This window comes from Cyrtonyx montezumae, unplaced genomic scaffold, assembly GCF_038088225.1.
Source record: "Cyrtonyx montezumae isolate F1298 unplaced genomic scaffold, pur_monq_1.0 scaffold_0, whole genome shotgun sequence".
Lineage (NCBI taxonomy): Eukaryota > Metazoa > Chordata > Aves > Galliformes > Odontophoridae > Cyrtonyx > Cyrtonyx montezumae.
Window position 1 is genome coordinate 34,898,777 of NW_027071824.1, and position 12,367 is coordinate 34,911,143.

A 12,367-nucleotide genomic window follows, 5' to 3' on the forward strand; every position below is an offset into this window, starting at 1 on the left:
CAACTGTATCTGCCTCTGTAAACATAAATATAACAATTTCTAAATGGTAAATAAAAAGCTATAGCTCTTTAGTGAGAGCCTCCAAAATCCAATTTAAAAAAACTAAACCTCTCAAAGAGGACCTCTTACTGACACAGATTATTTCCTTTAGCTGGATATGCATATATAGCCCAGCATCTGGAGATCTGAACCCAAGACAATTGTGAGTATTATGCTAAACTGGGGGTAACTTGCCCTGAAAATATCAATATTACTAATAACAAAATACAAACCTAAATGCAAAGGGGGTTCTAGCCCATTCTGTGCATTTTTTTTATATTAGAAAATGTTAATATGTATTTGAAACTTCAATTGCAAATTTGTAATCTTCAGAATCTACTGCATTTTCTGAGAAAACAAAGTCCCAGACAAGTAATAGCAACTGTCAATCTTTCGGTCTTCCATGATTTATGTAAAGGAAGTGTATATGAGTATAAGAGCAAATAATTAGTTAAGAAAATCAGGAGAAATGAAAAATGGCGAAGGAGCTCATGTGTGGAAGAAGACACTAGCCCCCTGACCACCTGTTACCAATAAAGCAATGCAATAGAGATACGGAAGGATATATCAGCTGCATGTGAATACGGTTTCAAAAATATGCACTAAAGTGTAAATTACCTGAAATGTAATCTGAACTTGTGTAACTTTCTTCTGAAATGTTGACTGATGGAAATGCTGCAACACTTCACTAGAAGCCACGCACTGGAGGATACTCTGACTATTTCTCTCAATGAGGGACAAAGCTTTCTTGCAGTTTTCTTGATAAGCTACCAAATCCTGAAAGAAAGAAACATATATCCACCCTGGCCAGGAACAAAGGAGAGAAAAGTTTGGCAAAATAACAGGAAGATCTTTCTTTTAACAATAAGAACAAATGGGACAAAGTGAAAGCACCACAAAAAAGAAAAAAAAGAAAAAAGACTTCACAAAATGTTAGATTTACATCTAACACAAATCAGATAACTCTTTCCATAAATGCAGGGTTCTATACACAGATATCTAGCTGTTAAAAAAAATAAAAAATTACATAGACATGTACCAAAGCCATTGTGACAGTTTTTGGAGAATGCAGATCAGTACATAAATGTGATTTAGTTTTATGGGATGTTTCTGTTTACTGTACAATTCTAAGTTGATCACAGTGAAAATAGGCTCAAAAATGACAAACCTCAATGGCAGATTGACCTTGCCTTTCAACAAATTAATCTTTCCTGGCAGCTATTGGATTTCAGACTTTATTAGGAATAGTATTAAGTAATAAGAATTACACTTAAGGGGAAAAAAAGGAAAAGAAAAACACATGAATTTATACAGCCTGAAAGAAAAAAAGAAATTAAAAAAAATGAGGAAATCGTTCTGTTGAAAGAGCTCTATTTCTCAACACAAATCCCTGTTTACACTGTTCAGCAGAAGTCAGCATCTTTCATAGAGCTGAGTAGATTTCAGTTATTTGACAGTAAATAAATGCAGGAGAAATGTAATTTTACCATGACATTCTGGGTTTGGGCAACTTTAGTAGTAGAAGAAAGGAGCACTTTTACAAGCTACTTAAACAGCAGATTGATTATGTCAGTAACATGGTATCCATAGGTAGAAAAGATTGAACAAACTCGCCAGATTAGTTTTTTAAAATATCAAACCTTGAAGTCATTGAAAAAGAAGACATAGCATACATATAAATACACACCAAATTAAATCATTAGCTCTTTTTGTTTGTTTTTATAAACTTCTGCTTTCCATAAAAAAATTATAGAAATTACAGAAGTAGTGAATACTCTGAGAAAGCAAAGCTTTTTTTAAAGTGAGTCTCTTTCTAAACTTACTTGTGCTTTTTGCTTAAGAACAGCTGTAGGCTGTGCTTCAGGATCCAGGATAGAAATAATTTCATTGACCTTTTCAAGAGATTCATAGAAGTTTGTGATTTGTTTCTCCTGTTCTTCAAGTGGAGACAGCAGATGCTGGCATTCATAAAGCAGGGCACAAGAATACTCCTTGACCTTTTAGACAGTTTAAAGAAAAATAATTATTAAGAAGGCAGTAAAATTCAATCAACAGCAGCTTCATCAGCATGTAAATTAATATTGTTGCTATCTGCTTCTTTTACAGTCAGTATCATTAATATGTTAATTAAAGATAATATTCAATATAAGGGTGGTAATCTTGAAGTGTAGAACAAGTAACAATTTCTACATCTGAATTAACTCAACTGTTACTATAACCACATATTTGATCAAATACATATCTCTGGGTTAGATTTTTTCTCTTCCCCCCATCCCCACCCCCCTATATTGGAGCTTAGTGGCTACTGGGTTCAATTACAGAAAACGTATTCTGCAACCTTGCTCAGCTGCTCTTTGATCCTTGTCAAAGTTGAAAGCATTTCATTTACTTCTTCTTGGGAAACTTCTTTTGTAACAAGTTGTGCTGTTCTTGTGACCATTTTGTACTGAGCTTCCATGGCAGGCAATTTCTCCTTAATATTCTGTAATAAATATTTTATAAAAATAAAAATTTCAAAAAAACATTAACAATGGCATTTATGCATTCACTGAGATATAAGATATATATTCCAATTTTTTTCATGGTTGACTGTGAAGACTGGAAAATGTTTCAAATGATTCAAATATTTCTAATGAAAATTATGTATCAGTCAATTCAACCAGATGAGAACTGAAACTAAACAAACCAGCATCCAAGTTGGACAGAGTTTTGGAAACGTGCTCTAGAAGCGTCAGCCACAGAATACAAGACTTTGGATTAGCTATAGGATAAATTATTCAAAAATACCACAAGTGGAAAAAAAAGAGTATTAATGTAAACGTATGCAAAAAGTATATATATTTTTAATTTTACCCTTAGAATTAATCAGTTACACATTTTTTGCTCTTATACAAGAAAGGAATGGAAGGAAAACACTTACTTCTAAATCTTGTACAAACATCTTCACATCTACAAAGGACACTTCTATGGGTGCCGAAAATTTTCTATTGCTTCCTTCAACAAAAGCTGTCAAATTAGCAACACCATCCAGGTATTCCTTCTGCATTTTGTCCAATTCATCTGCCCGAGCATACTATGAAAATGCGTCGCAAAATAAATAAATAACCAACTTATTCATATAGGGTACCTAAAAAATTTCTTGACGAAATTAGCATGTTTTCAGAGCAATTTTTTTTTACTAGAAAAAAATATATTCAATAAAATAAAAACTTATGGAAGCTAACGGTCTGCATTATTTTCAGTAGTGCTGATAATTAAATAACAACGTTCATACAAGTGTTCAGCCTATCTAAATGTTTGAATAATTCCAAGAACTCAGAATCATCATTTGTTTCTAACCTAGAATCAACATTTCAATTAATTTCACGTTATTAACAGTACAAATTTTGAGAGGTCATCAGAAAGATTAGCATACAAAAAGTCTAGAAAAGCTGAAGAAGGGAAATGCCAGTAAAACCTGCTCTCACAGGGAGAGGCCAACGAGAAACTTCACAGCTAAGATGTTAAGGAAGCTGCTTATGTGGGGCAAGAAACACATTTCACTGGACATTACAGTTTCCACACTGAATCAAAAACAAAAAACAAAATGACAACAACAAAAAAACCTTGAGAACCATTTAGTTTGGAAAAGTTAAAATAAAAAAAAATGGGGGGACTGATTATTTGCATTTCCAGGACTGATTATTTCCATTTAATTTGACTGAAATAAGTTAGAGAACAGATTCAATGTCTTCAAACAAGCAATTGCTGACCATAAGTCACTGAAAGGGGAAAACACTGTTAGATGTACATGGATAATTAGCAATTATATTTTCTAATTTGCTTATGATGTGTGAAATACTTGCATAATCCTATCTTGCTTCTGCTTTTTAAAAACATAAAAACAATATTTCTTTTCCAATCAGCTGAATGTCTTTTAGCAGATTAATCTTTTTGTTGTTGTTGTATACTAGCTTCATTTACTACTAGTGCTTCCTTGTGCATGAGATCAAAAAAATGAGATCTAATGTCTGACTGATTTGGGGAATACTTTCAGCTAGCTTGCATTGCATCTGATTACGGTTGCAGTACAGTAATTGAACACAACTGTAATTAAAGAATAATATTCATGCCTACAATAAAAATAGGTACGTAAAACTCATTTTCTTAAAAGAAATTAGAAGTTATGAATGAATAATATTAACTGTGTTAAGACTGTAAAGATAAAATACAGATTATCATAGCTGTAAATGTATAAAAAGGATAAATAAAAAAAATATAATTGAAAAGATAAACAAAGCAAATGTCCCAATAGTAAATGAACTCCTGTCAAGGTTTCAATTCTGATATAGTTAATTACAAACAGCTTGGCAGTTTAGTAAGTTTTCTACAGTCCTGCCAATGGGGCAATTTGACCTTTCTGGCATGGAAAAGATAAAGTAAATATGAGTATTTAAATGTAAGAACAGCAAAAACACATACTTGCTTCACTTGCATAAACAATTCTCTCCATCTTCCATTCAGTAACAGAAGTTGCTGTTTAAGGTCCCTGGAAATGGTCTCATCACATGTTTCAATCAGAAAATTACCAGCATCATTCATGGCTGTGTGCTGCTGGATCCAATGAGGTAAATGTCGGAAGAAATCCTGAAGAAGAAAATGAAAGCACCTTTCCTAAACCTTTTACAAATAGTGTTTACCTTAAATCATTAAACTAAAATTTACTCACTAGCTAGGAGTTTGATATAGCTCTTTGAACAATTATTCTGTGAAGCCATATTGGCTTATGAAACTTATGAAGCTAAGGTTTATAATTAGATATGCCACAACATAATTTTATAATGTTTGAACACAGTCTCCTGAACTAAAAATTGCCACTAATTTATGCATTGCTTATTTTACTGTAGTGAGTAGCTTCAATTAAACTAGTGGAAATCCTCTTTAAGAGAAAGGATTTGGTTTGTAACTGAAATCACTCAGTATTCGTACAGTTTTTGATCTAAGAAAATTCTTTACCATTGCTTTTTTCAATCTCAGAGCAAAGGAGAAGGGAAGGAAAAAAGTACGGCTGTCACTGATTTTTTTTCCCCCATTCCAGTGAGACAGCCTAAATAACCCACCCACTGTGCCAAATGCTTGCCTACATCTTGCAAGCACACATGGATGAACTAGCAGGGAAAACAAACTTCCTCTCTGCATCCCTTTCTTTTCGCTCTCCAGGAGGACGGGCAGTTGTTCCTAAGATAAGTATCTTCAGGCACTATTGCCAGAACTTTATCAGTAAACTAAACAGTACTCAATCACTCTCTCCTGATTATCCACATTATTTAATGGTTCGTATGTTCTCTAACATCAATTTGGCTTCTGTAGCCACCTTTCTCCCAGACATTACACAATACAGTGGAGTGCACAGGGCAATTACAGTTGCCAGTGGACTATATCAATGAGGCTACCTACTTTAGGAAGAAAAATAGAATAGCCACAAGAATGAAAGCTGCACAGTTTTACTTGGTTCTCAAGACCAAGGAAAGGGCACTGAACCATTTTATTAATGACTCTCCATCTACTCTAAAAATACAAGACTTCTCATCTGACAGGTCTGTGCCACCCCGCACTTCAAGTGCAGCTGAAGAAAGGTGCAGGTTATGAAGGGGTTGTGACTAGAATCGCTTAAGAAGCACCAACAAGTAAAAATGTTGTAGAAGAATAGGCTTGCTCATCAATATATTTGCTGTTAAAATTTGAGTACTTTATGGGAGAAAAATTCTACCACATACTGATTTTTTTTTCCTCTCAGATTTCGTGTGACACAAGCTCATAATAAAACAGAGAACCCAATGACAAAGTTACAAAACTACTTTCTTTTGCAGAAAGAGTAAGACTACTTAGTGGTTTTGAAATAATACAGAGACAGTGGATGAACTGTGAAAGTATAAGTTCTATGCCTGGGACAGGCAGAACATGGTGGTGTTCAGTAATGAAGGTAAAGGTTTCAAATAAGCACCAACGAAATCTTTATGTAATATTACCTACTCTAACATACTCTAACCTGCTTTAGTAGAGGGGTTTGACTAGTTGATCTCTAGTGGTCCCTCCCATTCCCTACAATTCTGTGATTACTGATGTATTTGTAGTTTGACAAAACAAATATTAGGAAATATTTTAGAAGTTTTCCACACAGCAAGCGGAAGTTATCATTCCCTTGGGACTCCAGATACTTGGAAATAACAGTTTTATAAATATACAAACCTGTTTAAGTACTTTTTTTAATTAAAAAACTATCTTTGGAACTATGCAAACATTTGTTAATGTTGAATCTAGACTTCCACAGAAATATAGAGGTAACTTATATGTATCTCAGTCTACAGGTGTTTCACATTAACTATTAATAATTGTTAAAAGTTTTAAGGCAGTAGAACATAATATATTAGCATTCTGTGAAGAATAACACTTTCATACATAAAGATTTTTAACAGCTTTTAGAAACCTTCATATTTTATAAAGATTAAAAGTAGCTTCTCAGACTAGTCCATCCTTCTTAATATTAACTACTTTTAATATCTGTATTATTTCATAGGTTTGTTTTTATTTTAAAAGTCTATTCCATTTTTTTTATATTATAAATTCCAAAACTTCTAAAATTATAGTATTCTGTCATGTCTTGATGTCAATTCGATATTTTATAACTTATAAAAACCCTAAATGAAAACTTCCTACTCTCATTCAATCTGAAAGTAGCAACTAATAAATGCAGCATTATTAAAGTTATTCTCTGTCGTTACTGAAGTGTCACAAACATGAATCTTACTTCTTCAGTGCAATAGCAAAGCACTGTAGCAAATGAGATTTTATATATGACAGCAGGTTCCCAGAAGGAACTCTCCAAAAGAGTTCTAAATCACTTGGGAATCTGATGAATTATTTAACGTTCCTTCTTTGCATATATATATGTCTGTTTGTGCTATCCAAGTAAACACTGAGAAAGCTATGATCAATGTAAATAGCATGCCAGAAACTGAAAAATATTTTGAGTATTGAGATAAGGATTAATCTATGTTCATGCACTAAAAAATTGGCAGCATGAACTTCACCCTCTTGAATGACATTTTGTAAAGAAAATAAACCTAAGAAAATGCAAAAGTACATCCCATATTTCATACTTTACAAAATAGTCTCATATATTTCGTATTAATTCATACCTTTTTAGACTGTTCAGGCTGATTAAGCATTTTTTCAGCATCCTCCAACCAGGCTTGCAGACCTGCCACAGTGCTGCTGTATCTGTCCCAGTTAGAAATTACTTCTTCCAACATGCTTCTTACACTTCTCACCTCTACTGAGAGGTTCCTCCACTGTGCTGTTGTTTCACTCATGAATTTCATCACACTCTCAACTTCTTCCACTAAGACACAAGAAAGATGTTGGTTATTTATGTTCATTATTATTTCCGTGACGCTTAATGTCATGCTGCACTTATCTGGTTGCATCAGAAAATTATACTTGACTAAAACTGCTATTTCAGAAGAATTTTTACATACATGCTCCATTAACAGCTGAAATTTAGTGCAAAGTTATTTCTGAGAAATTAATCACATGATTTAAAGACTGCATAAAGTACACAAATGCATACAAAACTTTTGCTACCACAGTAACACTGGAACCATATTAATTGGCACAGTAACACTACATACTCAGTAGTTCATTTCTAATCTGTAGTAAAATATATAAAAAGTTTCTTTAAAAAAGAAAATAGTAGAAATATGTAGTGTACAAACAAATCACGTCTGCATATAAAACACTGAATAAACTGACATCTTTAAAACAAACTGTCTATTTTTTGACATTCACTTTTTAATATTTCCTTCGTCACAGTCCTTGTCCAAGAAAGAAGTAATAGAGGTAAGGAAAATAATCCAAGTAAATCATGAGACTTCATAATATAAGCAGGATATTGACAAATTATCTTTCAGCTATGGTGACCTCTAACTTGCACTGATGTTTCTGATTTCAGATAAGTGATTACCTAACCTTTGGAAAATAATTTGCTTTTTTATTTTTTCATATTATTGAATAAATCTATTAATTTTTATTCTTTTTAAGAATATCTTGTCAGTTATGTAAAATTTGAGCATCCCTGATTTAAATTTCTCAACAGAAAAGATATCCATTTTCTCTGTCACTCTGGTAATAATTTTGGAAGCTGCAGCAGTCTTCCACAGACATTACAGTGTAATTATCTCAGTGGAGAGTTAAGTGATCTCATGTCTGTATCTTCATCAAATATTGCACTCATGCTTTCTCCCTCAGTGCAGCAGAACGGTTCAGGAATTACAGAAGGTATTTGTTGAATCAGCTACACATTTCTCTCATGTATGTCCATACAACTGTCATTTGGGTTCCCCTTACAACCTTTCACAGTTAATGAAATAACTTAAATCAGTTAGGAGATACTTTTGTTACCACAGCAACCTTGAGACCAGCTCTCTGGCTGATTTTTCCCTTGTGAATGAAGCCATGCCAAGGACTGCACCAACCACTGGAACATGACCCTAAATATTTCACTGACACACTGTTGGGCCCAGATCAACAATCAAGAAGTTAGAAAGGATCACGCTCAGACTTTCTACTGGTCACCATCTTTTGAATAATGAGGAAGTTAAAAAGTAATGGGCTGCTCTGTACCACTTGGCTTCATGACAGAGAAACTTTCCAATGCATTGAATATTCTAGTGTATCCTCTATTGCACTGAATAAACAAATTTTAGGTGATCCTTTTAGGAGATATCCATGCCTAAAGAGATTAAAATGTCACCCCCATAACAACAATAAAAACACAGGCATTTACCTGAGCCATTTGCTTTGGCATACATTTCAGCTGCTCTTTTCAAGATCTGGTATGTAACTTCATATTGCTCAAAGAACTTACTACTTTCAATAACAGACTGAAAGGAAAAAGACATTACAACAGAGAAAATAAATACAAATATAAGAACACGCCCCCTGAAATTACACCAGGAGAGCAATGATAGCTTTTGATGTCATTATTTCATACTTGTTTACCAAATAATATTAAAATTTCATCTTTTCAAATTAATGGTACATTAGTGTTTCCCCTCACAAACTGAGTTCATTTACTTTGCCTGCTGAAAGAATATTTAATTTATTTTTAGTTAGTCTGTTAGTAGACCAATTGCTGAAGTTTCTAGAATATTATACATGGAATGTGCAGAAAATTAACAAATAAAAGTTACATGATCAGAATGACATTTTTTAATTAAAAAAAATATGATTTCCTCCCTTACATAAGGCTCCGACAAAAATAAATAACTAAATAAAAATCCCGCTAAATGCTTAATAACATTCCCGTATTAATACTAGCAGAAAGAAAGATTTTGTTTTAAGAGATTAAATACATATGACTTATCCTTCAGTTTTCTTCTACTTTCATTGCAAGTGGTAAAAATAAGATTAAGAAATTACTGAAGAAAAGGAAAATACTGAAGAAAAGATGCTGCTTTTCCAAAGTGCAAAACAGTTCTTCTCCTTTAGGAGTAGCATTTATACTGCAATATGTTACAGAATAAAGAATAATCTATATGGAAATATTATGGTCTGAAAGTTGTGTCTCTATCATTTATACCTATTTATCATTGATGCCAAATGGCATTGATTTTTTTTAATCTCTCAGAAATGATACTTCTTGTAAATGCTTTGTATAATTATATATCTATGTTATGCAAAAAAAAAAAAAGGGGGGGGTTGGGGGAATCCCTTTTTATAGGGCTATTACATTGCCCTTGCTAAAGTACTCATCTAGAATTTTGGAGTGGTTTTATAACCTATACTACAATGCCATGCCTGCAGCTAGATATATATGCATTTAAGGCAAATGCATCTCTAATATGTATATACAAGTTCTGGAATGTCAGAATAGGCAATATTTTATTTGTATGACTGTAAGTTCAGCAATACAAAGTTTTTAATACCAAAGTCTCAAAGTTTAACTTAAAAATTTTCAAAGGTCAATGTATTTTGAAGAGAATAAATATCTTGTGTTCATCAGCCTACATAATATAAACATTATAAACTTTTAAAAATCAAGTCATCAGAGAGACTGTTTAAAATTCTGTTTTAAAAGTTTTTACAGTTACTATGTCAAAACCCCGGTTATCTAGCATTTAATTTAGAAATGTGTTTATAACTGGGGAAATTCAGAGCAGTCAAATTCTTCTGCCCTAATATTAAATAATAATATAACCAAAGCCTGTCAAATACAAAGAATGATATTCTCTACCTTGAACATTTGACAAATTCCTGACTTTTTTTTCTACTTTTGTTAAAGTGATACCCACAGACATTACAGAATCAAAACCTCTGCACATGAAAAGACTGTACCAAACTGTGTAACTAATACTGATTAGAAGAGCAATTGTAAATATATTCAAAAATGAAACGTATAAATTTTTCTGGGTAAATTTCTCCCATCTATCAAGATCCCTTAAAAAATGTTCAGTTTTTCCCAAATCTATATAGCATATATTGCAAAAAATGTGCTAACAGAAGGACAGCAAAAAACAATGCTATGGGTTAAAAGCCATGGATAGCTGTATCCCAGTTTTGCAGATGAGACTTTGGTACAATATATTATTCACTTTGACATAAAAACTGTACTGACCTTTACTTCTGGTATATGTTACATAAATGAAAAGAGGGGATAAATTAGCAACCAACACTTATTTTTAACTGCAGTACACAAATATTTTCTGGCCATGTGTCATATCCAGATCCTAACTATGTGTACTCCTAGAATGCCAATATAGTTCAGTCTGCTTTAGCAGAGAAACACTTTTTTTAAATTTTCTTTTTTTCCTACTTACATAATCACTGAATCTACTGACTACAGCTTTCCTAGATAAGACTCTTAACTAAAAAGAAGAGAAACATTCAGCTCTTGCTCCTAGAAACTTGGCTGAAATGACAAAGAAACTGCCCCATCACGGGACACCCAGAAGAACATATGAATTAAGGCCATCAGGAATTAAAATGAGCTCTATCTTCCTGTCTGAGATTCCTTATTTTGATGTCATAGAATTTCATAAATGATTAGAAGAAGCATTTTCTTTTCCCTAATGACGCGCTCAAAATTAGTGACACAGAAATAATTGCCGTAATCATTAAATGGTGAATTTGCATGTTATTTAATGTTCATTTTAAAACTAAATATAAAAAGAAATAAGAAATCAATATAAAATAGTAACTCAAAAGTTAAGCTATCTATTCCCTCATTATTTCTCTGGACACCATTTAGCAGTCTCTGAGACAACCTTATAAATGGACTGTAGCTATTGCAAAATTCATTAGCAAACTATCTTATTGTAAATGTTCATCTGACTTCTGCAGGTTTAAAACAAGGCTTAATTCCTCAAATATTTGAATCTCTAACTGCTAAAGCTTAAACACAGATTGGAAAAAGTATCAACAGCATTCAACTCTCACTTTGTGTGAGGAACTTTGAGTTTCAATTTTGCTTCCATGTAATAATAACGAGCAGTATATATTGGCATCAGTGAGTTTCTCTCCTCTTCCTGGCTCTGAAGACTTCTTTACGAATTCAATCCAAACTGACTTCTCCTGTGAAATTTTCCTCATAAAAGACAAAAGTATTTCCTCTAGTCCTACTTTTGAAAGAATCCCTCATACCCTTATGTAAAGCGATGGTACCATGCTTCCAGACATTTGACAATGCAAGCAAGATTTTAACAAGATACAGCAGCACATGACTAAATGGAAACATATCAGTAAGCATTTGTAAGTCAATAACAAGATACATGAATGACGTATAGCTGGAGCAATTTCTTCATAGGAGAAATAACGTAAGTGGACAAACTATTCCTAAAGAAGAAAAATGATTCCCTACAAGTATAACACATACAACAAATACATTAAGACAGCATAACATTTTTATTTTTCCTCATTTGCAGGATTTTAGTAATTAGTGAACTGTGGAGGACTGCACCCCAAAAGCTACTTCTACTGCTTCACTTAATTCATACATTGTCACAATAAAGTGCATCTGTGCAGTTAAAAACGAAGAAACAAAATTCTCTGAAATTACCTAAAACAAGTAAAAGTCTGGGATTTAGAACTTCCAGATGAGTTTAGTGGGTGAATGGTCAGACATGGTTAGCAGTTGGGAGATAATTACTTCTCCTGAGGAGATGAGTAAAACACAGCATTTTCATTTTTTAACATTTTGATCAGGGTTCCTCCAGGTGATGAAGGAGACACTGCTGATAAGATACTCTAAATAAAGTCAGTTAAAGGTTTTGACTGACGTCTCATTTTTCTT

At 33.0% G+C, this 12,367-nt stretch overlaps 1 protein-coding gene across 1 annotated transcript in view; it reads right to left on the reverse strand.

Moving 5' to 3' along the window:
* SYNE1 (spectrin repeat containing nuclear envelope protein 1) overlaps positions 1-12,367 on the reverse strand; it is a 276,072-nt gene that overhangs the window by 188,336 nt on the left and 75,369 nt on the right. The window contains exons 15-21 of the mRNA XM_065732123.1: positions 8,864-8,960; positions 7,218-7,420; positions 4,501-4,665; positions 2,960-3,112; positions 2,378-2,521; positions 1,863-2,036; positions 658-816 (exon numbers count right to left, since the gene is read on the reverse strand). Of these exons, the coding sequence (XP_065588195.1) occupies positions 658-816; positions 1,863-2,036; positions 2,378-2,521; positions 2,960-3,112; positions 4,501-4,665; positions 7,218-7,420; positions 8,864-8,960 (1,095 nt within the window). The remainder of the gene's footprint in view (positions 1-657; positions 817-1,862; positions 2,037-2,377; positions 2,522-2,959; positions 3,113-4,500; positions 4,666-7,217; positions 7,421-8,863; positions 8,961-12,367) is intronic.